This window comes from Cydia splendana, chromosome 3, assembly GCF_910591565.1.
Source record: "Cydia splendana chromosome 3, ilCydSple1.2, whole genome shotgun sequence".
NCBI lineage: Eukaryota > Metazoa > Arthropoda > Insecta > Lepidoptera > Tortricidae > Cydia > Cydia splendana.
Window position 1 is genome coordinate 3,475,539 of NC_085962.1, and position 27,628 is coordinate 3,503,166.

General features: G+C 39.4%; 2 protein-coding genes across 2 annotated transcripts; one reads left to right on the plus strand and one right to left on the minus strand.

Moving 5' to 3' along the window:
• Nucleotides 1-8,291: 8,291 nt before the first annotated feature.
• On the minus strand, nucleotides 8,292-25,939 carry LOC134806354 (cytochrome P450 CYP12A2-like). The gene is made up of 8 exons (XM_063779566.1): nucleotides 25,718-25,939; nucleotides 24,494-24,609; nucleotides 22,675-22,791; nucleotides 12,488-12,766; nucleotides 11,843-12,011; nucleotides 10,904-11,116; nucleotides 9,146-9,317; nucleotides 8,292-8,444 (listed from the first exon to the last, which is right to left on the minus strand). The coding sequence occupies exons 1-8, from the start codon at nucleotides 25,751-25,753 to the stop codon at nucleotides 8,293-8,295; spliced, it is 1,254 nt and encodes a 417-aa protein (XP_063635636.1). The 5' UTR covers nucleotides 25,754-25,939; the 3' UTR covers nucleotide 8,292.
• LOC134806353 (uncharacterized) lies at nucleotides 14,510-18,131 on the plus strand. Its single transcript, XM_063779565.1, has one exon. It carries the CDS (start codon nucleotides 15,039-15,041, stop codon nucleotides 16,419-16,421), a length of 1,383 nt encoding a protein of 460 aa, XP_063635635.1. The 5' UTR covers nucleotides 14,510-15,038; the 3' UTR covers nucleotides 16,422-18,131.
• Nucleotides 25,940-27,628: the final 1,689 nt, after the last annotated feature.

The window sequence follows — 27,628 nt, forward strand, 5'->3', positions numbered from 1 at the left end:
ACTAGGTACTGCCAGGGTTCAGCATGAGTTCTATCTTGGGTACTGTTCTCCCAAGTGCTCATCATGACGAGTCGGATGTCCAAAATAGCGTGTGTCTATGTTGCATCAAACCTGATCGAGTTCCACTAGGTACAGCCAGGGTTCAGCATCAGCTCTATCTTGGGTACTACTTTCCTAAGTTCTCATCAAGACGAGTTGCATGACCAAAACAGCGTGTGCCTATGTTGTATAAAACCCGAGCTCCATTAGGCACTGTCAGGGTTCAGCATCAGCTATCTTGGGTACTGAAAGTACTGATCTACCCAGTGATCATCATGACGAGTCGGATATCCAAAACAGCGTGTGTCTATGTATGTTGCATCAAACCTGAGCTCCACTAGGTACTGCCAGGGTTCGGCATCGGCTCTATCTTGGGTACTACTCTCCTAAGTGCTCATCAAGATGAGTCGGATGACCAAACCATAATGTGCCTTTGTTACACCAAACCTGAGTTCCACTAGGTACTGCCAGGGTACTGGGTCATTTTGCTGAACTGCACGCCGACGTTTCGATTGGCGTGCAGTTCCCATACAAGTTGCAGTCGGGTTGTAGTCCGTCTGTATCGGCCCTAAGTCCAATAGAAACACTAAAGGCGCCATTCATTAATTACGTAAGACAATTTTTGCCAGCTTTTGACCCCCTCCCAACCCTATGTAAGAAATAATAAGAATAGGCTGACCCCGTCCAGACACCAATATAATTTATTTTCAAAAAAATATTTTTATGAATGTTTATTTGTACCTGTACAAAGGTACTTGAGCTCGTTTAAGCTAACACCGTGTTTGATAGTGTACTAACAGGATCGAGTAGGGTGACTGGAGAGGGTTTGAAGTTATAGGCTCGGTGTCTAGTATAATAATTCCATAGAGTGTGGAAGTAATTATTTTAAACGTCATAATTTCATAGAAATTAAAAAAAATATTGCATCTTTGTGATCTTACTTAAGAACTATGAAAACCCCCTCCCACCCCCTTGTAAGAAAACATAAGATATGTTCGACCCCCCTCCACCCCAAAATCGTCTTACGTAATAAATGAATGGCGCCAAAACTGTATCTCGAAGTGAAAATACCCGATTTAAGTTTGCTAACACAACATGACTGATCATCACATCGTCAGCGTCACAAAACATACGAGTAAATTGACCTCCGCAGTAAATATACAGCAAGATTGATTGTTCTAGTAGGTATTCACAAAAACTTAATTGCTAAAATGGGAATCAAACCAAGTGAAGCGAGGTGGGTTGAATCCAAAATTGTACCCACTTTGGTAGTCATCGTTGTTAATGGCGTAAGCGCCATCGACATTATTGAACTTGAAAACACCACATAGGTATCGTATTGTCTGAATACCCACAACACAAGCCATCTTAAGTAGTCAATTTGTATAAGAATGTCCAATATTTATTTATTTATTACTATCGCCATCTGTTAGAGATAGAAATAATTAACATTAGCACGAATGTTAATTCATCATTTTGCCAACAGATGGCGCTAGTAGTAATACAAAGTGTTATTACTTTATTTTATTTTTTTAGGTTTATAAAATGATATTTTTATGTTTGATAACACATCTAGACATGAATTTAAATTACTATGTTAAATTTCAAACCTAACAGTGCAGTAGTTTTTCCGTAAAGTGTACCACAAGAATGCATAGTTCGTCGATTAGTGATAGGGCTCGCTTCGCTCGCCCTAACTAGGAATCCTCTAGACCGAGTTTAAAGCAATTATTTCATGCAACCGATGATGCCAAAAATGCGGGGGTGCGCGGGACGATGTGAGCGAAGTCCCGTGCCGTGATTGGTCCGTTCAAACGACGAACGAGTTCACGGACGTCACACAAAGACACTCTCGACTCGAACATGGAGTAAAATTACCGTATGCGTGGCAGAGGGGGTAGCGCGACTATGCTATTTAAGTCTGGAGGATGTTTTGTCTGTGGGTTGACTAGACGCTGTCGGGAGACGCTAGTGTGGGGTGGCTCTAAGTAATTTCATTTAGTATGGAAGCGATTTATGGCTTCGTGTTCGACTGTTCGTGTGACTCTCACCAATGACTTTAAAAAAAAGTCACCCATCTATTGTTTTAAGTTATCTATTCTGTGGGTTGCTAACACGAAAATGATTATGATTTACGTCCCATCGCTTCACGAGGGCTGTTACGACCACTGAGTCGATAGCTAGACAGAGTAAGCGTAATATTCCATTTCTGACCGCAGCTGCACTACTAGTACAAACGCGTCGGTGTTATTGTCAATTTCCATAGTAAAATGAATGGTAGTGCTGCTGTCGTTGGAAATGGACTGCCACCTTAAGGGTGACAATTAAAGTAAGTTGAACAAACACTTTCAAATTGGAAAAAAACAAGATGCGACATGCAGATTCTACCAGGAGTCGGAGGAGACTGCAATGCACATTCTCTGTTCCTGTGGACCACTAATGTCAAAAAGAAGTACCTACTTAGGACCGTATTGCAACCCTATGAGGTACAGAGTATCACGGCCCAAAGAATCTGGAATTGGGTACTTTCCTCTAGGTAAGGTACTTAAAATAAATCATTTCACACTGTGCACGAAATAAAACACCAGATAATTATTAGAAAAACATAGAAGCCGTTATTTTTTAACAAAATTTAACTACATTTAATAAATCGGATTGAAATATAAAAAATAAATTAATTAAAAATTAAAAAACACGACTGCGAAAAAGCGAACTGAAAAGACAAAAATAATTTTTAGTTGTGTTAGTTACCCAGTCACATGATTGATATTTTTCATTGACTGTACCTGTGTATTTTATTTCAATTGCAGTCGGGGACCTTGATGTATTGACATTTTCCCATTTAAAAGGTCCCCGACTGCAATCGAAATAAAATACACAGGTACAGTCAATGAAAAATATCAATCATGTGACTGGGTAACTAACACAACTAAAAATTATTTTTGTCTTTTCAGTTCGCTTTTTCGCAGTCGTGTTTTTTAATTTTTAATTAATTTATTTTATTTTATACTTTTTAGATTTTTTAAACCAACCAAATGTTTTATGATTTGCACCTGGCTTTGGACCGCGTGCAGCGCGTCACATACGTCGGGCTACGCCCGACTCCTTTAGTATGAGGGCGCCTCCAGCGCCCAGATTTGGTAAGCGTACAACGTGTCACGTACGTCGACTCTTTTAGTATGAGGGCGCCGAAGGCGCCTGGCTTTGGAACGCGTGCAGCGCGCCACGTACGTCGGGGTACACCCAACGCTTTAAGTATGAGGGCGCCGAAGGCACCCGGGTTTGGTAAGCGTTCAGCGCGCCACGTACGTCGCGCTACGCCCGACGCTTTAGTATGAGGGCGCCAAAGGCGCCCAGCTTTGGTAAGCGTACAACGTGTCACGTACGTAGGGCTACGCCCGACACTTTTAGTATGAGAAGGTCGAAGGCGCCTGGCTTTGGACCGCGCGCAGCGCGCCTCGTACGTCGGGCTATGCCCGACGCTTTGAGTATGAGGACGCCGAAGGCGCCTGGTTTTGGTAAGCGTGCAGCGTGTCTCGTACGTCGGGCTGCGCCCGACTCTTTTAGTATGAGAAGGTCGAAGGCGCCTGGCTTTGGACCGCGTGCAGCGCGCCACGTACGTCTGGCTACCTACGCCCGACTCTTTTAGTATGCGGGCGCCGAAAGCGCCTGACTTTGGAACGCGTACAGCGCGCCACGTACGTCGCTTTAAGTGTGAGGGCGCCGAAGGCGCCCGGGTTCGGTAAGCGTACAACGCGCCACGGACGTCAGGCTACGCCCGACGCTTTGAGTATGAGAACGCTGAAGGCGCCCGGCTTTGGTAAGCGTACAGCGTGTCACGTACGTCGGGCTACGCCCGACACTTTTAGTATGAGAAGGTCGAAGGCGCCTGGCTTTGGACCGCGCGCAGCGCGCCACGTACGTCGGGCTACCTACGCCCGACTCTATTAGTATGCGGGCGCCCGGTTTTGGAACGCGTACAGCGCGCCACGTACGTCGGGCTACGCCCGACGCTTTGAGTATGAGGACGCCGAAGGCGCCCGGCTTTGGTAAGCGTACAGCGTGTCACGTACGTCGGGCTACGCCCGACGCTTTTAGTATGAGGACACCGAAGGCGCCCGGTTTTGGAACGCGTACAGCGCGCCACGTACGTCGGGCGTCCTAGGAAAGAATCTACAATTATTTTTAGAAGAAATCATTTATCCAGAAAATACCAAGCTGACTTTGCATAGCATTCGCTAAGACAAAGTGTGAAAATATCATCATCATAAATGTTAAAATTAAATAAAAACATACGGTTATTATGATACTTTCACAATTTGTTCTACCAAAGTTGGTGCAGAGTTAGCTTAGAGAGACTGCATCATATCGATTGATAAATAGAAGCTATATTTTAAACTTTTCGATTCCATTAGCGCAATTTAGAAGGTGTATTAAAAACTATGAGTAGTATACTGTACCTAATATAATAAAATTATATTTTTTTATGATCAGCGGTCAAACCCCTTCTTTTTAATGTCCCATTCAATAATAATATTTGGTTTTATGAGATAAGCTTTTCTTAACATATTTTGTCAATTCTTACTTTCTCAAACTTAAACTTAAACCCACATGTTGCGTATATATTATTAATCGGCTTTCACAGCCCTTCATTTTGATACCCTACTCGATAGGTTTGCACGATATTTTTTTCTAAAGGTTGCGTAATATGGCGTATTAAGTCCGCCATATTGTTTTTATAATGACGTCACATAGCCTATGTCACCCGGGATGAAGTAAGGATTCTAATGATGTACCATACGTCTAAATCGGTTAAGGCTATCAGAAGTTAAGGTGGAATAAAGAAACTCACATACATACAAACATGAACGCTGAAAACAATACACTCTTTTTTTTGGGCAGTCGTGTAAAAAGAAGGTGAGTTGACCGTGACGTCACTATACACGTTTTCATATAAATTCCATATTAGCAAATCGTTTTGACAGTTCTAAAAAAGAAACTGATTTGACTAGTAGCCAAGAAAGAAGTAGAAGTAACAGTAGTGCCAATTTCTTGGATTCAAAGGGCATTAGTAATGATTGTAATGAACTTTAAACGGCCGTCACAATAGATTACTGCTTAATCGACGTGGCACTAACGTATCCCAACAATATAATTAATAATATATAATATAGAGATAAACAGAGCCAACAAAATTAGAAACCAGTTAAAGAATAAACAAGTCATTAAGTTTATGAAAAATCTCTGCCTGTTTTTTAACTCTGTGGATGCGACTTGTTTATCCAAATATTTCATAATTTGGACCTCGGGTTTTCGCCCCCTGGCTTTGTTTTGTTTGTTTACATTGTAATGTATTAGAAAGATGAGTTTGTTGACTGTTGAAATAACTATCACCGAAAAAAAACGAACCTATACTACCTATACGAACTAGCGCGGACACGTGCGACGGACTTTACCCACAATACACCCGGGTCAAACACAAAACTGTGTTCACGACTTTCCTGTAGACCAGCGGTGGGCAAAGTACGGCCCGCGGGCCATCTGCGGCCCGCGAATGGATTTTATCCGGCCTGCCGCCGGTCCTATGAAATAATTAATATGTGTCATTGGCCCACGATTGTCAATTTATCACAAATAAAATTAAATTTTGGCTACAATTCTGGCCCTCCACTTAAATTTTCTAAGCTTTCTGGCCCCCCATGAAGAAAGTTTGCCCACCACGCTGTAGACATACCCAAAAGTTAAGGGGTATAAAGGTAAATTTTCTTATTTAACACTTATCCACATGAAAAGGTACTTTTATTTGGATAATTATGATAAAATCATGACCTACATGCCCACAAGCTGTTAAGTATTATCCACAAGAGAGAAAACTTGTGTGTTCACCAAAACTGCACCTACACTATTCTCTCCTGTAGAGTACCTAAGTACATATGTATTTGTTTAATATCGAACGAGAAAAAAGCCGCAGCCGCAACCACACTATTCATCCACAGCCGAATTTCAATGCGCATTGAACATTGGAAATAACAAATGTGTAGGCCGAGAGGTGAAAGGAAAAACCCATAGCCGTTAGGGCCGGCAAACAGAGTGTTAATAACGCTAAAAGCTCCAGAGGTCTGCGGCACAGGATACAGATTATCCAACAGTAAGGGCCAATTGCACCAACCACATTTGACAGACTGATCAACGTCAGCCGGCGCCCCCCGGCACTTTACTATGAAAATTTCCATACATAAAAATTTTGCGAACTCTTTAACGATACGAACAGTTTGGTGCAACCGACCCTAGAATAGGATTAAAACAGCGACAGAATATGTAGAATAGACAAAGCTTTCAAAACATTTTTGATCAACGGTTCACATGACTGCCACGTATCAACGATTCACATTACTGACACTTATCACAGTATCACTAGAAGTTATGTCTTCTCCATAAATATGTCGCTCGCAGAGAATGACGGCATTCGCAGGGACACTAGAGCTGCGGGCTGCCCTGGGCTAGTAGGATACTTAAATTAAGTGATTCTATTGGTTTATGACAATTATGACAAATACACACACACAAATCCCTCACTACGCAAGTACGCATCCTCGAACATCTCTGGTGGAAACACAGCCTTAGGCAGGTTTCTAGCTCTCCCCTATTTTAATAACCAATAGGTAAGAATATCACGGAAAAATACAAGCGGAAAATGGCAATAAACTTGCATTCTGCATTAACCAAGCGAGCGCTTTAATGATATCTGGCTTAAACCTCATAAAATAAGAGCGCAAACTCGTCCAATAAAAATATTTAGTGTGCATTTAATTTGAAAAAGAGGAATGAATGAGCTGGGTAATGGAGTTTCATTCGCTTGTGCTTTGCAATTACCGTTGTAAGCATTTTTTAAAAGTTATTCATTTGAAAGGACAGTTCCATTTGGTACGGTTTAAAAAAAAAAAAACTTTAGTTAATGTTAATTGCAAGTGACACTATTTCTGTTAATCATAAGTAGCATAATAGATTAGGTCAACAAATAAAAAACGGTATCTTTCTTGATGTGACTGGTAAATCGTATACATTTTTGAGAACCAGGAATTCAAAAATCCGGAGGTCGCGGGTTCAAACCCCGGCTCATACCAATGAGTTTTTCGGAAGTTACGTACGAAATAAATATCATTTCATAAAGTCGGACCAAAAAAAGTCTGCAGTGGATTTGATAGCCCACGCAGTGCAAGTGTTACTTATACTTACGTCATAATTTCATAGAAGTTTGACGTTTAAAATGACACTTGCACTGCGTGGGCTATCAAATCCGCTGCAGAGTATTCTTGGTCTGATTCTATTTACCAGTTGCTTTTATACCGCATCCTTAAATTACCTTAAAACTTGGCATGATCATTAACGTAACATATACATATCTATGTACATATGTCGCTTCTAGGTTTCGTTGTACAAACGGCGCGATTCGGGAAATGAATCCACGGCAAAAGGTACCTTATGGCGTTTGGCGCTTACGCTATTATTAACGCCGCTCCAATAATTATTGCGTCCGCCATAAGGTACCTTTTAATAATCGCGCCGAAAGACATTATACAAAGAAAATAGTGATTAGAAGTTTTGTATGTAATCACGTTTTAAAATAAGATTGTAACTTAGATTGCATGGCGGCGGCTAGGTTCATGTGACACTTAATTGAATTTTAGTTTTGCTCGCTGTTAGATGTCATGACAATTAAATTCTGTGTGCTGTGACAGCGGAGTCACGGCTAAACTTTCAATATTCGTAATGGTGGCTGGTGGGCTACGTCCGCGGAGTGATGCGTCGCGTCACACCTCGCCTTTACCGTGTCCCTATAGTGTAAATTTCATTCGATAGCGTGACGAAGGCGTGACGTGACGTACGCGTTTGCGTTTTAAGTGTCATTTTGTATGAGATTTTGAGTTTCCAAAACGTCCCACTTGGCGCGCTCTTCAAAATCCCATACAAAATGAGACAACGCTAACGCGAACTTACCTTATTAAGGATTCTCTTCTGGACAAATACCTATAGCATTACAATTTAGAGGAAAGTCAATAAAATAATAAGTAGGTAGTCAATATAATTTATATCACAAATCTTATATTTAGTAATAAGTACCTAAATAACAGGATGTAAAATTACATCTTTAAAACTAGGTACCCCCAATTCTAAGTTTAGGTTTAGATAAATTGATATACCTAGGTATTTATGCCCAATTTTTTAGCAGTTAATTTTTATAAGTATACTTTACTAAAGGTCATTAAAAACAAAATTAAAAGGCCCAGTAACGTAGTTAAGCGAGGTGCCGGAAATTTGAATAGCTCCTCCTTTCCAGCCTATTTGAAAGTTTTCCGTAATTTTTGATATTAACGTTTCTAGCTCTAACTCGGATATACGTCGACCTGAAACAGAAATACCTGTATTTGTTTTTGTACCAAGCTAATACCCCTACCCCTAATGTAAAAGACCCCGGACCTAAAGTATGGAAAATGTGGTTTTAGTTAAATATCTTGAGATTTTGATATGTTATAGATTTTAGAGTCCTGAACAAAAGTCTCTAGGGGTGCTACCACTATTTCCGAGTCCCTTTCAGAGTTTCGACTGATTTTGTACTAGATAACAAAGTATTTTGGTATTATGTAGTCCTAGTTGAATATACGTTTGAAGTTGACATTGCAGTCATTTTATCTTTCTTTAAATGGCCAGCTTATCGCTGTAATATGGCGATTAGCCAGTTTTAGTGTTTAGCAGTAACGCTTTGGTTTACTGCGACATAAACGCATATTGCTTGTGTCAGCGCAACCTATCGTGTATATATAGGCAGGCATTTAGAGAATATACGTTGTTATACTATCACACATAAGGTGTTTCAATACATACTCCCTGCTACTGCTCGAAACAACATAACAAGGTGTCTCTTGTTATTTGATCGCAATATAGGTTCAATCTAATGTCAAGTGTTTAAATAAATAGTTGGGAATTGAATCTTGTTAAAGTACTCTGTAGTGACTGTAGTGTCTTGTTGTGGTATTTTGTTATCTAGTACAAAATCAGTCGAACAATTATGCACTACATCTGTAAGATGAAAAGAATACAAGCTTACCAATACACATCCTGACTCCAAATCCAAACGGGCTGGTAACGAAGGGATGTGTGTTGCCATGGTAAAGGGGATCGTGTTTGTCGACCAGCCATCTTTCGGGGATAAACTCGTCAGGTCTTGGATAGTGGTCTTCCTTTATTGACAGGTACTGGTGGGAGAGTCCTATCATAATCTGGAAAATACATTTTGTAAATACAATTCGACGGTGGAAGAACCCTTGAAGCGACATTTTGGTCGAAAATAAGTTATTATAATGTAATTAATCTTCTAACCGATCACCAATCGTTCAAGTGATGACCACTTGAATTGGTCTTCAATAGTGAAACGATAGGTAAGGAAGAAGAATTCTGACTCACAGTTACTACTACTGGTACTGGTGGTGGTACTAGTGCTCGACATGCTAATGCCCAATTGATAATACCCTGCTGTCACCTCTATTGACAATGACTTAAGTTTCAAGATGACATGTACTGGGACCGCGTCGAGCACCAATACCACCTTAAACTATTTTTGAAATGGAAAATGCACCACCGTGAGACATTCCAACTCGCAGCTCTCAACACCGCAAAATCCATTATTTTCTCAATCCAACAAAAAAGCAGAAGAATTTTGTTTCACGCTTAGCCTTCCATTATTAGGAAAGACAACATCTATGCGTACAAAACAACACATGGTAAGCGTATTCAAATAATTATGATCATGGTATTGCTGAAGATGAAAATGATTGGACATTTGTTACGGCACGACTATTTCTTTAAAACCATCATATAAGGCAAGATAAAAGGAAAGAGAGGCAGGGGCAGACCAAGACGTAGCTATGTCGACCAAATAAAAGAAAACATGGTATCGTGTCGTATCGAGAGGTCAAAGATATGGCATTATACGAGAGGGAGAAATGTAAAATATTCCACCGACAAGAGGATACCTCTTAAATTGAAGAATTGAGCGCCGAGTCGGTCAGTTTGCGAGTTGCTGACACTGTAACATGTGTCGCATCAGCCGTGTCGCCGCCCGCGAGCCTCCCGCGCGCGCGCCCTCCCCCCGCCTCCTCCAAATCACGTCATCGTGTTTACGCGGATGTCGTCGCCGGTCCGAAAGTCGCACCGAACCGGGTTAGTATACCTGTAAAGGGTACTGAAGATCGAGCGGCTCCCAAGGAGAAGCTCCCTGTTACCAGTGTGGATGAAGAGGATTTCACAGTGGTATCAAGAAAGAAGAAGGCGCGCACGGCGCCTCGTAAGACTCAGTGTGGTACCGCCGAACCGGCTAATTCTGGCTTGCGGGTTGCTACACCGAGTAAGGCGCTGTACGTATCGCGCCTGCATTACACCGCCACGGCTGCTGAAGTGGTGGAGTATGTACACCAGAAGACCGGCTACACGCTGAGGGTGTTCCAGCTTCGATCGCGCCACTACGTGCACTTCAACTCTTTTGTGGTGCGCGTGCCGCGACCGCTGCAGGGAACCATCGAGTGCGTCGACTTCTGGCCGAAAGGTGTCGTGTTTCGGAGGTTCCGGGGCAAACTGCCGAATCCGACACAAGAGCAACCGATGCAACGGAGCCACGCCGTTTTGTCGACTAAATAGTGTTTAGTTTTAAGTTTATAAAATACATATGTATGTTAGTCTGTAAGGTATTTGTAATATGGGCCTTGTTGCCTGAATTAAATTTCTAAATAAAATAAATTGCTGAAGATACTAGTCCTATGACCATTGATTGGGATCGAATACCTCTTAAAACATGAAAATATGAACTTACTCCTTTCGGTATTTTATATCCAAGCAGATTGTGTTCCTTAGTGGACGTTCTTGCGTTACCAGTGACTACAGGGAGTACCCTCATAGACTCTTTTATACAAGCCTTTAGGTATGGCCTCCGAGTTTCCTTGCTTAAAACTTCTTCTCTTAGCTTCTTTTGTTTCTCAGGGTTTGTTGCCAAAAGGTATAACGTAGCGAGCGCTGTGTGGGCTGCCTGTAAATTGTTGTTGTTATACTTGCAGGTAATGTTACTAATTAAATATGCAAAAAACCCTAAAGCGTGATGTAGTTACTTGTACCTAATTTACTACTTAAATAGTTGATTTATTTTACTGACCAGAATAAATAGTGTCGGCTTAAATACCGCCTAATTATTAAGATGAAATATTTTCATAAAAGTTGTATAAAAACTTCGTTTCATTTCACCAAATTAATTAATTTACCAAGAAGTATGAACATAACTTAATTTCAGAACACTTAATTAAAATGTACCAATCGATAAGTCAATTTCCTCATTACGGTTGTTTCAAAAATAATCTTCTCTTTAACGTCGATTGAAAACATATTCTTTTCCTCCATGTAACAATTTTAATTTGCAACATTGGCGTTCCGCAAGGAAGTATATTTATTGGGGTTTTTGCTTTTTACCTTATCTACGTAAAAGATTTACTTAAGGTCAACACTTATTACAAAAAAGAATATGCTGAATGATTTTATTTAATGATTTGGGTAATTATTTTAAGGAAAAGTATTTTACTAAAATGCACACTCCATGCATTCAACGTTATGCCTTATCGTCCTTAGTCTTGCTTTTTCTTTTATTATTTTTATCAGATGGTTCATCATCATCATCATCATCATCAGATGGGTACTGGATCCTAAGTTGATGGTAGAGAAAATCCAACCAGAGATTTACTTTGTATACTTATCTGAAACTTACCGTGTCTACTCCAGCCATGAGCATATCTGAAGCCATCACATGTGCTATTTGAACATCGATCTCCAATATTTTTTCCAGTATTGGCATCTCTGAGTTCGAGGGTTCCGCACCATTCTTTTCTGATTCCTTCATACTTTTAAGGGCTTCATCAATGAAGTGCTTCGTCAAACTAAAGAGATATTAAAACCTTAACTGTTTGTAATTTTCCACTAAAGAGAAAATTTTGAGATTCTTCAAAAAATATCTTATATCTATGGTCACTTTTCCGGGATTTCCTATAAGCAGCAGAACTTGTCAGTTTTTTAAAAGGATAATAAAAAAAAGTTATAGCTCCCTGGGGTGTTATTTCTTGTTTTACAATCCATAACTCCAGCGGGAACAATATAGGCCTTTATCCTTCAGTACACCTGCATGAAATAAGATATGTTTCGATCAAATGTGATGAAGAAATATTTAACTTCGCATTGAACTTGTATACCATAGTTGTAGTATTACCCCTTTATTCATAAACGCGCTACAAACCTCAATTAGTTAATAATCGTTTGCCCTTATCTGTCATTTTGACTTATGTATTAGTATGAAAGGGATAAAACATAATTTAACTAAATCAGGTCCGTAAAGTTTTATGAATAAGTTTTACGTTACCTTTCCTGTTCTTCATAAAGTCGCATTGCTCTTCTAAAAGCCGGCGTTGAGAACCATCTCCAAGGGCTAGTCCCGAAATCTAGCTTCCCTGGTATTTGGAAGACATCGTGGATATTCTGTATCAGTTTCCTAGCAGGCGAGTCTGCTGGTAGATTGGGGTCAAAGCAGTTTAGCCGGGTACCCAGTGCCACTACTCCGATGGACTCCAGGGCCCATAGGTTCATCTCGATGTCGAGGTTCTTCGTTATCATGTTGTTTTCATCGCGAAGCGATTTGATCCTGTCGGAATATTTCATGTTAGGCTGTTTGTAAGTCTAAGTAGTAAAAGAAAGTTTGTTAACTGACCGTCAGTGGTTATCTATACATATGTACAATTGTAGTGCTTAATTATTTTCCATCGTATTTTCACGAAAACGTATAAACTTGTCTTGCTATTTCAGTCAGTCTTGGTACAAAAATTCTAACGTTGACTGAAGTAGCATGACAAATACGAACGTTTCCGACGAAATACGATGGAAACCAATTATGCACTACATGTATAATGAATTAGTATAAAATTGACAGTCAACCTTGTGGTACACGAGAGGGATGACGTGGCAAACAATATATTTGTTAAAATTCTTGAACTTATCCGGATCAATAAACAACGAAAGACTATCTCTTAATATATTCCATAGTATAGACCAGCATTAAAACAAAAATATATTTAGTTAAAGAAAGGAATGCAAGCTGTGTTGATTAGTTCCATTTTATCAGGGAATTCAGGGGTGAATAGGGATGATTATGGAGCAACAATACAACAACAACACAACAATAAGCAACCGTTGGTTTAAAATTGAAATTTTAAGACTATCTCTGATTGACCTCAATCTGCACTTGTAACGGTTTACCGTTATTTCCAATTAAAATTCTACAAAATAAGAAATAAACTTAAACCTAAATATAACTATAAACTACTATAATACACATTTCATACTTATTATCTAAAAAAATATACACAAAAACCTTGAAAACTAATATATACAAAATAAATCTACGAACAAACAGAATTGACGACTGCATTTGCTATTAGGTAAAACTAGATGCGAATACAAAGGACTACGTCACCCGGCTCGCGATAAGCGATGTGAACCGGCCAGCTAATGAGACACATACGCGTCCGAGACATTGCTACCACGGCTTTGACAGCGAGAGGTCAAATCGACTAAATTCAAAGATACAATTTTACAGTCATGATGTGACAAATTTTTAATATGGTGTAAAATTTATTCTAATATTAAATGTGTTAAGTTCCAGTATTTCCCCAAATAGGGTGAGTGTTTTGAATATTTTGTAGTTTTAAGAGAAAGGTAACTTTCATAGTAGTAAATTAAGGAATCATTTTCTTCTTGCCATCACATTTTCATTTAGTTCTTTCTGGGTACATTTGGCTATCACTATCTGCTTATTAACTGTAATTTTCCTATAAAAATAACGCTGGAAATAACAAGCTTCTCGAACCTTCTGGAAATATGAGTCTACCCACTTTATAAAAATCTTGTAGATTATAATCAAAGTTAGGCTTAATTCTAATTTAAATGTATAAAATTACATGCCAAATTGTAGTTGACATGCATTAATAAAGCTTTTAGTTGTAGAAGTACATTTAGTAAATTTAACTTCACTTTCTTCTTTGTTTTAAATTTAAAATGATGATTCTACTTGTGACTGCCACATCATTGATCACCTTTTAATTCTTTGGGGTTCACTACACCAGCCTACTTTCTCATTAGCGCATTAATTTGGCCTAAAATCCGGATGTCGCAGTCACTTGTACAAAATTGGACTTTTCTTGAAATGGCCATTTTTACCGGAATTCCAGGGACCAAGTCTGGGGTTGGAGTCGGAACCTACCAACCTGAATTCGCATGCTCCGCTTCGTTCCGGAAGGTTCCCGTGCTGGATCCGGAACCCTTTTTTTTGAAGACGGCCACCTCCAAGTTCGACGTTCTGCGACGTAGTGCAGGGAAGTGAACCCTATCAAGGACTCGTTTCACCACTGTTAATTGCCAGCTCAGAAAAGATCCACGACCTTGTCTTTCCTTTAGTTTTTTTTATTTTTTTTAAATTATATTTCGTAAAATTTACTCTGGTTAGTTTTCTTTCGTCTCATTTTGCAATCTACCTACTTCATGCGACGCTAAACGTCACATTGGCGCCCATACTGGTTATTTCTGAGCTGTGCATTATTGAAGCAAGTCCTTGGCCTTTTTCTCCTCTTGGTTTTCATTGGTGTTGGTGGCTTTCTAATATTAGCACTTGTAATTCATCTAGTTTTTAAGTCTGATTTGAGCAGTTGTTTGGTACGTGGTTGTCAGTTTCTCACTTCATATAGTTATAGCAAAATTCTTGTTTAAAAAAAAAAAAAAAAAACACTACACTTCACTTATTCCGATTTAAAATAATTTTAAAATTCTATCGTATCTCACATTCCACTTACTTAGCAACTAAACCTAACTGCTTTTTAATCAATTGTAATCAAAACACACACTTTTTACGTTAAGATTTAAACATGTCGTACCCAATTAAATATTTGTCACTACAAAAAGCTGAGCTTGAATATGAGGTGATCCTTAGAGGTGGTTCAACTGGTTCGGTGCAGGACCTCCGAAGCCAGATAGTAAAATTGGCCATACCTCCTGAGGACATTTTGGAATCACATTTAGAGCCTGCGGTTGACCTTGATGCTGTTAAAGACAGTCTAACAAAATCCCAAACGATGCTAGCATCCCTCAAATCTAAATTTGATAAGACCCTGTTCTTGCGTACCGAAAATCTACTACACCACATATATCACAGATTAAGGCGTATCTCAAACGTTAGTGCCACGTTAGTTGACCAGCACAAAAATTATTGCACTACCTTTAACAACCAATACAAAGAAATTACGACGTTGAGGCCGGCATCAACCTCAAATGCAAATGCAGTCTCAGTTTTGGAACCTGAAGCTACGGCGGTACTCCACTGTGATCGTAACCTGACTTCTGACTTGGCAAAACTAAAGTACTCTGGAAAAGCCTGCGTTTTTTCTTTCATTCAAAGAGTTGAAGAATTCGTAGAGGTTAGGAATATATCAAAGGATCGTGTATTGAAGTTTGCCTACGAGATTTTCACTGATGACGCATTACATTGGTTCCGTTGCAATAAAGAAAGTTTTCAAAGCTGGGACGATGTCGTCGTCCTATTAAAAAAAGACTTTAGTCCAAAGAATTACGACTATCGCCTGACTAATGAAATAAAATATCGTACGCAAGGGGAACAAGAAAACATTTCTATTTACTTGTCTATTATGCATGGCATGTTTTCGCGATTGGTTAAACCGTTGTCTGAGGAAGAAAAACTCGAAATTATCTTACATAACATCCGGCCATGTTATGCCAGCACCCTAGCCGCTTCACCTGAGATCAAGGACCTAAAGACATTAAAAACCCTTTGCACAAACTATGAGGACATTCAGTCACGCATATCCTTGTTTCATGAACCGCCTAGGGTGACTTCTGAGACTCTAGCCCCAGAATTTGCCTACACTAAATATCATAAAAATAATATCTACTACACAAATAAAAACTACCAAAATACAAATTCAAATGAAAAACAGAAAAACTACTGTAATCAAAACAAATATCCTAACTACTCGAGCTCTTACAACTACAACAAATCTAAAACTACAGAGGAAAAGCCTACTACTACTAATGCTGTACAAGCGACAGCAAACAGTACAAAAAATGTCAACACTGCTAGTAACTCGCGTAAGTACTGTCCTAGGTGTCGCACTGATACACACTCTTTGAAAGAATGCAAACAGCCACACTTCCCTATCTGTTTTAAATGTGGTAATAAAGGTGTACGCTATCCTGATTGTAAATCCTGTAATCCTAAAGATGCAAAAAACTAAATTCAGTGGATTGTAGTGTACATAATCTTTCTAAAAAATCTAGTGAAAACTTTAGTGATTCAGAGTGGAAATCTTGGCTCAACTTCATATCTAAATTTTTCACTTGCTATTCAGTCACTGCAATCCACGATTCAGATAATATACATAACAGACCGTATGTCTCAGTTCAGATTAATGGTAAAACTATCCATGGTTTGTTAGATACGGGTAGTGGTAATACAATTCTAGGTAATAACTATCATAAAGTTTTCTTGGATGCGGGTTTCAAGCTCAACAGTACGGATACGATAAATTTATTCGCAGCTGGCAGGCATAGACTAAACAATATTGGTATGATCAATCTGCCTGTCTCGTTCTTAGATCAAACCCACATCTTGAAGGCCTACGTCGTACCAGAAGTCGAAAACTCCTTGATATTAGGCATGGACTTCTGGAGAATTTTCGAATTGTTTCCTAAAAAACTAGATTCCGTAATTTTACCTAGGGATGTTGATAAATTAGCCTCTCTATCACTAGACCCTCAACCTACACACTTATGTGACTATGATCATCTTTCGCCTGAGCAAAAAGTTACGGCTGATCATATCACTGCGCAGTTTCGTAACATTTCATATGAAGAACGTGGTCTAGGCCGCACTTCTCTAATTGCTCACAATATAGATACCGGTAATGCTGTTCCTGTTCGACAAAGATACTACAGAATGTCTCCTGAAAAACAAAGAATACTAAACACTCAGCTTGATGAAATGTTGCGTGAAAACGTGGTAGAACCTTGCGAGAGCCCTTGGTCGTCCCCTGTTCTGTTGACACCTAAAAAAAATGGCGAAATGAGATTCTGCTTAGATAGCCGTAAATTGAATGCAGTTACCATCAAGGATGCTTACAGTATTCCATACATTTCTGAGATACTCGACAATCTGCGTGACGCTAAATATCTCTCTAGTTTAGACTTGTCAAAGAGTTTTTGGCAAATTCCTATTAAGGAAGAAGACCGGTGTAAAACGGCGTTTTATATTCCTTCGCGTGGTACCTTTCAGTTTGTTTCTATGCCCTTTGGCTTAACCAATGCTCCAGCGACGCAACAACGACTGGTTGATATGTTGTTCTATGGGCCTGATTTTGAGCATAAAGTCTTTGTCTACATCGACGACATTATCATTGTCTCATCGACCTTTGAAGAACATATCTCCCTATTAGTTAGAGTTCTAGAGAAACTTAAAATGGCAAACTTAACCATTGGTTACCAAAAGTGTCAATTCTTCAGAAATAGACTGAGTTATTTAGGATATGTAGTAGATGGAAATGGACTACAACCGAACCCAGAAAAGATTGAGGCAATCATTAACTATCCAACTCCTACTAATCGCAAGGAAGTTCGTCGGTTTATTGGAACGGCATCATGGTATCGCCGTTTTATTCCAAATTTCAGTTCTATAGCTGCACCTCTAAATAAACTTACTTCACAAGCTAAAAACTCACCCCCTTTTAACTGGTCTACCGATGCTGAAGTCGCCTTCCGTACGCTAAAGGAAGCCTTAGTATCTTCTCCTATATTGTCGTGCCCGGATTATACGCAGCCGTTCCAAGTGCATACAGATGCGAGCGATTACGGCGTGGGTGCGGTCCTGACACAGGTCATAGACAATCAAGAGAAGGTTATAGCGTACATGAGTAAGTCTCTCTCTAACCAAGAGCGTAACTACAGCGCAACAGAACGAGAGACACTTGCAGTACTTACAGCGATTGAACACTGGAGGTGCTACTTGGAGAACGGCAAAAAGTTCGTCGTGTATACCGATCACTCGTCACTTAAGTGGTTTCTAAATCTAAATAATCCCACGGGTCGTTTAGCCCGTTGGGGAGTTCGTATGTCCTCATTCAACTTTGAGATCAAGCATCGTCGTGGCTCAGAAAATGTAGTACCAGACAGTCTCTCCCGTTCTGTTGCTATTGCCGAGATTGATGAGATCCCAACTAGTCCTGACATGTTTTATTCTACAAGCGACTCGTGGTATCTAAATATTTACAACGGTTGCCAAAACACTCCTACTTCATTTTTAAATTACAAAGTAACTAACGGCAGACTATTTAGGTTTAAAAAAAGTCTAAATCCTTTAACTCGAGAGTTCGAGTGGAAAGAAGTCATTCCCCTCGAATTTAGACTCGACATTATTAGTAAAAATCATTCAGAACCTACCGCTGGCCACTTTGGCATATATAAAACACATAAACGGCTTTCTTTAAACTACTTCTGGCAGGACATGCATCGCGATGTAGTTAAATTTGTTTCTAATTGTGATATTTGCTGTGCTCACAAGCATGCTACTCATGCTACTCTAGGCATTATGGGCCGTCCTAAAGACTGCTCACGCCCTTTTCAAATGTTAAGCATGGATCTCATAGGTCCCCTACCCCCATCGAGAAAACAGAACACTTTTATATTTGTTGTGACATGCTGTTTCTCGAAGTACTGTTTATTATTTCCCATTCGTCGCGCAACCTCCGAGATAATAGCTAAGTTAATCGAGGAAAAAGTTTTCCTAGTTCACGGCGTGCCTAGTACTGTTCTTATGGACAATGGAAAGCAGTTCACAAGTAACGTGTTAAAGAAATTGTTTAATGACTACAATGTCCCTAACATAAGATTTACGCCTAAATATACTCCGCAAGTGAACACAGTAGAACGATACAACAAAGTGATTATTACAGCAGTATCATCCTACATTGAAAACGACCATAGGTTCTGGGACTGCAATCTACCTAAAATTCAATTCGCTATGAACACATCCAGTAATGAGGTAACAAAATACACCCCCGCGTTTCTCGTTCATGGACGGGAATTGGTCACTAGCGGTTTACACTATATTGACCCAGAACTAGGTGACGACATAATATTTACTCCTAGAGATGAATATGCAGAGAATCTAGGTCATTTGCGGAAATTTTTTGATAAGGTTCAATCTTCTCTAGTGCAAGCCCATACTAGGAATAGCGAACACTATAACCTACGCCGTAAAGATCATGATTTTAAAGTTGGCGATACTATTTGGAAAAAAACGTTCTACCTTAGCGACAAAAACAACATGTTTGCGAAGAAACTTGCACCGAAGTATTGTCCATGTAAGATCGTTGCTAAAAAGTCTAATTTAGTATACGAACTAGAAGACATGCAAGGGAGGAATATAGGTAACTGGCATGTTAAAGATTTTAAGATCACCAACTACAAAGTTTAATATGATTAAGTAGTCCCCTATGTACGATTTCTACATTAACTGTCTAAATTTATTCACTAGCCTCATGAAACTGACGTATAAGCGCTGGCACATACTCTAAATACACTAACTGTTAGATTAGATTATTTATACTTTGTAAACCTCTACCGGTTTGTGAATTTCAGGCCTATCAGTAGGCTATCAGGTCTTCTAAACAGCCTGTAGTATGATCTAGACCACTGAGGTTAGTGATTAATATATTTAAGAACCATTAATAAATACATGAGAGTATTTATACAATCGTAAGTATAATACTCAATCTGCTAGGACGCAAAAACATATATAGAAATGTTTATTGCTTATTTGGCTGTGTGATGCATGTATGAAGAGGAGGTGTATGTTGAGATTGAAGCCTGAATGATGACTAGTGTATCTATTGAGTAGACAACAGAAATAGCGGGTTTTCCTAGCAAAAACCCTAACCTAAAAAGAGGGGTATGTAACGGTTTACCGTTATTTCCAATTAAAATTCTACAAAATAAGAAATAAACTTAAACCTAAATATAACTATAAACTACTATAATACACATTTCATACTTATTATCTAAAAAAATATACACAAAAACCTTGAAAACTAATATATACAAAATAAATCTACGAACAAACAGAATTGACGACTGCATTTGCTATTAGGTAAAACTAGATGCGAATACAAAGGACTACGTCACCCGGCTCGCGATAAGCGATGTGAACCGGCCAGCTAATGAGACACATACGCGTCCGAGAGATTGCTACCACGGCTTTGACAGCGAGAGGTCAAATCGACTAAATTCAAAGATACAATTTTACAGTCATGATGTGACAAATTTTTAATATGGTGTAAAATTTATTCTAATATTAAATGTGTTAAGTTCCAGTATTTCCCCAAATAGGGTGAGTGTTTTGAATATTTTGTAGTTTTAAGAGAAAGGTAACTTTCATAGTAGTAAATTAAGGAATCATTTTCTTCTTGCCATCACATTTTCATTTAGTTCTTTCTGGGTACATTTGGCTATCACTATCTGCTTATTAACTGTAATTTTCCTATAAAAATAACGCTGGAAATAACAAGCTTCTCGAACCTTCTGGAAATATGAGTCTACCCACTTTATAAAAATCTTGTAGATTATAATCAAAGTTAGGCTTAATTCTAATTTAAATGTATAAAATTACATGCCAAATTGTAGTTGACATGCATTAATAAAGCTTTTAGTTGTAGAAGTACATTTAGTAAATTTAACTTCACTTTCTTCTTTGTTTTAAATTTAAAATGATGATTCTACTTGTGACTGCCACATCATTGATCACCTTTTAATTCTTTGGGGTTCACTACACCAGCCTACTTTCTCATTAGCGCATTAATTTGGCCTAAAATCCGGATGTCGCAGTCACTTGTACAAAATTGGACTTTTCTTGAAATGGCCATTTTTACCGGAATTCCAGGGACCAAGTCTGGGGTTGGAGTCGGAACCTACCAACCTGAATTCGCATGCTCCGCTTCGTTCCGGAAGGTTCCCGTGCTGGATCCGGAACCCTTTTTTTTGAAGACGGCCACCTCCAAGTTCGACGTTCTGCGACGTAGTGCAGGGAAGTGACCCCTATCAAGGACTCGTTTCACCACTGTTAATTGCCAGCTCAGAAAAGATCCACGACCTTGTCTTACCTTTAGTTTTTTTTATTTTTTTTAAATTATATTTCGTAAAATTTACTCTGGTTAGTTTTCTTTCGTCTCATTTTGCAATCTACCTACTTCATGCGACGCTAAACGTCACACACTTAATATATTTCATTTAATGTCAATGTGGAGAATACCACATGTGGAATGTGTGTGTGTGTGTGTGTGTGTGTGTGTGTGTGTGTGTGTGTGTGTGTGTGTGTGTGTGTGTGTGTGTGTGTGTGTGTGTGTGTGTGTGTGTGTGTGTGTGTGTGTGTGTGTGTGTGTGTGTGTGTGTGTGTGTGTGTGTGTGTGTGTGTGTGTGTGTGTGTGTGTGTGTGTGTGTGTGTGTGTGTGTGTGTGTGTGTGTGTGTGTGTGTGTGTGTGTGTGTGTGTGTGTGTGTGTGTGTGTGTGTGTGTGTGTGTGTGTGTGTGTGTGTGTGTGTGTGTGTGTGTGTGTGTGTGTGTGTGTGTGTGTGTGTGTGTGTGTGTGTGTGTGTGTGTGTGTGTGTGTGTGTGTGTGTGTGTGTGTGTGTGTGTGTGTGTGTGTGTGTGTGTGTGTGTGTGTGTGTGTGTGTGTGTGTGTGTGTGTGTGTGTGTGTGTGTGTGTGTGTGTGTGTGTGTGTGTGTGTGTGTGTGTGTGTGTGTGTGTGTGTGTGTGTGTGTGTGTGTGTGTGTGTGTGTGTGTGTGTGTGTGTGTGTGTGTGTGTGTGTGTGTGTGTGTGTGTGTGTGTGTGTGTGTGTGTGTGTGTGTGTGTGTGTGTGTGTGTGTGTGTGTGTGTGTGTGTGTGTGTGTGTGTGTGTGTGTGTGTGTGTGTGTGTGTGTGTGTGTGTGTGTGTGTGTGTGTGTGTGTGTGTGTGTGTGTGTGTGTGTGTGTGTGTGTGTGTGTGTGTAGCTCTTTCGTCGCTTTTAACTCTTGCGTTTGTACCCATACTCCACTTGCACCATTCCACTAACCCGGGGTTGACCGGTCAAAGCTGGAGCTACCATGGCTACCGGTACAATTTGACACTGGGTTAACGCTTTAACCGCTTAACCCCGGGTTAGTGGGACGGTGCAAGTGGCGTTTATAGAAGATCGGTAGAGCAGGAGTCTTTCCTTTCTGACTGTGTGTTGTATTTCGTTCATCGCTCAGTACGAACGAAATACAAGTACGAAAGTTATTGCCCTATGAAGGTCTTCCCAGTAATACATTTTATATGCCAGTTTTCTCTACATGACCTTATGCTATAGTAATTGGCTACTCCTAACAATGAGAATTCTTTTCGCTTGTTTCTTTCTGATTTGTTAGGAAAGGACAAATACTATGTAGTGACCAATAACTGTAATTAGGGGTAAGTATCTCACCTCTCAACCATATCAGTGGACACTTTTTCCAAAACATCAGTATATAGTTTGATGGTCTTCGGTTGTAGCATTACAGAGTTCACTTTCAATCTAAATTCTTTCCAATTTTCACCGTGGCTGGAATTTAATAAACAGAATAGGTACAGTCAGCAGCAGAAGTTGCTAAGCGGACCAGGTGCTCAAAATGATCTTGACGCGACTTTATTGTTAAGAGAATAAGAGAATAAGAGAATAAGACTGTACCTACATGTATAGTTATTAAGAAGAAATGTTTGTATTAAGGATGACTTAAGGGGCCCACAGATTACCAGTTCGCGGGACGATATCAGCCTGCCAGTTGTTCGGAGCTGTCAAATTTTGCTTTTAACTGACAGGCCGATATCGCCCGGCGAACTGATAATCAGTTGGTCCCTTTACGCTAGAACGGTCTGTGTGCGGACAGAGGCGTTCTTCGCTTTTTAATAGAAAGCATCATGTGGTCACCCATCATAGAAAACGATGTGTCGGACGCCTCGGTCCGGACCCGGTTCTAGCGTGAGTCCTCCTTTAGCAGACTCGAAAAGTATAAACAACAACAAACTTTTTCAAAGAGGAAAATGATTGACTCTAATTTCACCTTCTAATCTAAAGACATATTTTGGTCGAAGGTTTCGTTTTCCGTTTTAGGCAAAAAACCGGTTTCGGTCGGACACCTAAAAACCGGCCAAGTGCGAGTCGGACTCGCGTTCCAAGGGTTCCGTACATTACCCAACTTTTAACATTGTTTTTTATTGACGTCCAAATTTTTTTAGATTCCTCACGTCGTGGGCTATCAGAATATACCCCATGTACGTTAGCCGATTTTTATATTTAGTTTAAAAATTTAGTTTTATATTTAGTTAAAAAATTCATAACTCGAAAACTGCTAAATATCGGCTAACATACATTGGGTATATTCTGATAGCCCACGACGTGACGAATCTAAAAAAAAATTTGTACGTCAAGGTTTGGACCACCTTGTATGTGAAACGCGATTGAATTGCCTTTAATAAACCCATAGGGGTCGGATCAAAAACTAAGTAATTAGTCCGACTCACGCTTGACTGCATCTTTCTAATAGGTTTTCCTGTCATCTATAGGTAAAGAAGTATTTTGTATATTTTTTTCAAAATTTTAGACCCAGTAGATTCGGAGATAAAGGGGGGGGGGGGGGGGGGGGAATGGTAATTTTTTGCTATTTTCTTAAATAATTTCTAAACTATTTATTTTAAAATTACAAAAAATATATGTTTGAGCTTCTCAAAATGAGCTCTTTCATTTGATATGTAACACGATATAGTTTAAAAAACATTATTTTTTAATTTTCTCATTTACCCCCCAAAAGTGGCCTCCGTGTTTAAAATTCATTTGTTTACGTAAGATGTCCGTCTTTGGGTCACGAATTTACATGTGTGTACCAAATTTCAACTTAATTGGTCCAGTACTTTTGGAGAAAATGGGCTGTGACAGACGGACAGACAGACGCACGAGTGATCCTATAAGGGTTCCGTTTTTTCCTTTTGAGGTACGGAACCCTAAAAACAGGAGAATTGCGAGCCGGACTCGACCACCGTACTTTTTAGTATTTGTTGTTATAGTGGCAACAGAAATACATCGTCTGTGAAAATTTCAACTATCACGGTTCATGAGATACAGCCTGGTGACAGACAGACAGACGGACAGTGGAGTCTTAGTAATAGGGTCCCGTTTTCACCCTTAAGGTACGGAACCCTAAAAAAGACAATGCTAATACGCTTCTTGTAAGTAGGTACCTAAATATTTTGCGCGTTTTTAGACTTACTCAGTAATAAGTCCGGTTAGTCTCTTGGGATCATATGTTTTATTGTGCCGGTGACGGTAGTATGCCAGTGACTCGAATCCTGGGCGTATGGGCATTGAGTTCTCTGATCGAAGCACCTGCGAACAAATTACATTATTATTGTTCTGTCTAGATCTAGAAAGGAAAGATTAGAGGGCGTGCACCCAGTAGATGGTCAGATGTCCAAAATATTACCCAGACTTCGCTCCAGGCAACGATGCAGATGGCCGAAGATCGAGAGGCCTGGAGAGCAGTGATAGGAAGAATACCCCAAAGGAGTCACGTCCCTCAAACATGAGGTCACGCGACCAAGAAGAAGAAGATCTAGAAATTAAGGAGGTCAAACACATGCATTTTACCTCCTAATTCGCAACTCCCTTCGGTCGTGTTGAAATTTATCGCCACTACTTGCTAATTTCCTATTTTTGACTTATTTCACTTGTTTCGTTATGAACTATTACAGTACATATAGAGTCGGACCAAAAAAAGTCTGCAGCGGATTTGATAGCCCACGCAGTGCAAGTGTCATTTATACATCATAATTTCATAGAAGTTTCACGTTTAAAATAACACTTTCACTGCATGGGCTATCAAATCCGCTGCAGACTATTCTTGGTCTGACTCTAGTCTCTTCCTTCGTTTGTGTTTTAATTTATCGCCACTCTTTGCGAAGATTCACTTTTTTCGCACTTGTATCGTTATTACTTACTTATAAAGCATTTACAAAGATCACTCCCACACATACGTGCAATTTGACTTGTAAAATGCTACGATTCCCGTTGAAAACTTACACAATTTTATAATATAGATTTATCCCTAAAAATTGTTTTATGTGCAATTGTACATAGGTATTTCTAACTTAAGTACACGAATTTGTAATTGTGGGCGCAACTGAAATATTATTTACGGTGGCCAGAAAATAAGTGCATTCCCGTTGCCAGGAGGGAGGTTTTATGATTATACTGAGCAACTTTTACAGTGGGACCAACCCCTTTTTGCGATTTAGGGGTTGGTCCCATAGTAAAAGTTGCTCAGTATAATCCCAAAACCTCCCTGGCAACGGGAATGCACTTACTTTCTGGCCACCCTGTATAAGCGGCCGCGCTCTAATAGTACCCAGCTATATGGGAACGCTTATCTGTGGTGACCTCGATTATCTTATGTGCTCCATCTAGGTCTCATCTAGGTGGTCTGTATCATACTTACATGTTCTATTGCTTTTACATCAAACAATACGATCATGTCCGGTGAACCAAAGTTTCCTTTAACTGTTACTATGGGACCATATGTTTTGTACAGGGTGTCGTAGATTTTAACCGGATCTGTGAATTTACCTATTGAACGTTTAAATTTATTAATTATTAAAAACTATTGAACCCCTAGTGTATATTTCATTCGATATCGTGACGAGCGTTCGCGTTGGCGTTATGTCTATTTTTGTATGGGATTTTGAACAGCGCGTTGGAAACTCAATCCCAAACAAAATGACGCTTAACGCCAACGCGTACGTCACGTCGCACTATCGAATAAAATTTACAGTCTAGGGCACAGACAAGCTGAGCATAGTGTAGCTCTACCCCCTCTGCCTCGCATACGGTAGTATTACTCCATTTTCGAGTCGAAAGTGTCTTTGTGTGACGTCCGTGTCTTTGAACGGACCAATCACGGCACGGGACCTCGCTCACCTCGTCCCCCGCACCCCCGTATTTTTGGCAGCATCGGTTTCATGAAATAATTGCTCTAAACTCCGTCTAGAGGATTCCTAGTCTATGGTCTAGGGGTACAGCATTAATTTCGATGAATGAGCTGACAATCCAGAGTCTGTCTAAGCTAAATTTGCACTGATTTGAATGGAGCAAATAATGGTGTTGTTATAAACGTCATATTTTCATAGAAATTTGACATTAATGATGACGTTGACACACTTTGTCACCGCAAATGCCATACAGATTCAGCTTGGTCCGACTCGATTATTCTTATCTTCCGGGTGACAAAGACTATATTTTTAACCAACTTTCATAAATGAGGAGGTTATGTACCAAAATTACCGTCGTAATAATCTCATTACGGTACTTTTGGTACATTCATACGGAGTTTCGTTCTCATTTTAAAACTATGTGTTAGATTGTATTCGTAATAAAACTTTGCACATAATAATATGTATAAGGACATCCCAAGTAGCACAGATTAGCTGTATAGCAGCCGCATAATGAAGTACGAATACGCTTGAAGCTGGAATATAAAAGCTGCATAAGAGCTGTATAAGCGTCTTTTCAGCTTTTATAACTCTTAAATGGGCACAAATTAGGCAGCCTTAAGTTCACATAGCTACTTAAGAGCGTTGTAGCAGCAATTTAACGGAATTATAAGGGGTAACAGGAGTTATAAGAGGTATATATTGACTGGGTAAGAGACCACCAGTTACCCTTTATTCAGCTAATATGTCACATGTGCGCCCTAATACCGAGAAAGATTGACGTTGGGCTGAATAAAAGATAATTAATAACATACTTTTACACCTCTGCCTTAAAAATCAGCTATTAAATTTTGTATAGTGACGACGAACGCAGAGGTGAACATATTTATATTGAAGCAAAAACGTTAAGCGCAACGACACCATAAGTCATTTTGTTAAAGTGTTTAGTTAAATGTTTCTACATGATCTTTTATATATTAATGCGGGAAAGATGTTTGGGAATGCAAGTTTATTGACATTATATATATACATTATCTAAGAAAATTTCAGTGCGCCACGAAAATAATCAGTATTTATTTAAATTAATGATATAAATAAGCTATGTGTAAAAACTATTTCAGTGGTTTGGACAGAATTATGAGATAAAAAGTTAATAATACGTTATAGGAAGTACTAAACTAATGATTTAGGTTAAGAACTCAGGCACAAAACCTTATTGTTACCCTTAAAAGTTGGAATGCAATTTCAATTTTGTAGGTTATATACAATAAAATGGCGGTCAATGTTAAAAAGCAACGTGAACCGTTAAAATTCTTATATGCAGCATACGACTGTTATATATCTGATAAAGATACTTAAGTGAACCACTATAAAGTCCAAGTCGTTATTTCGATACACTAGTGAACCTCTAAACAGTTATA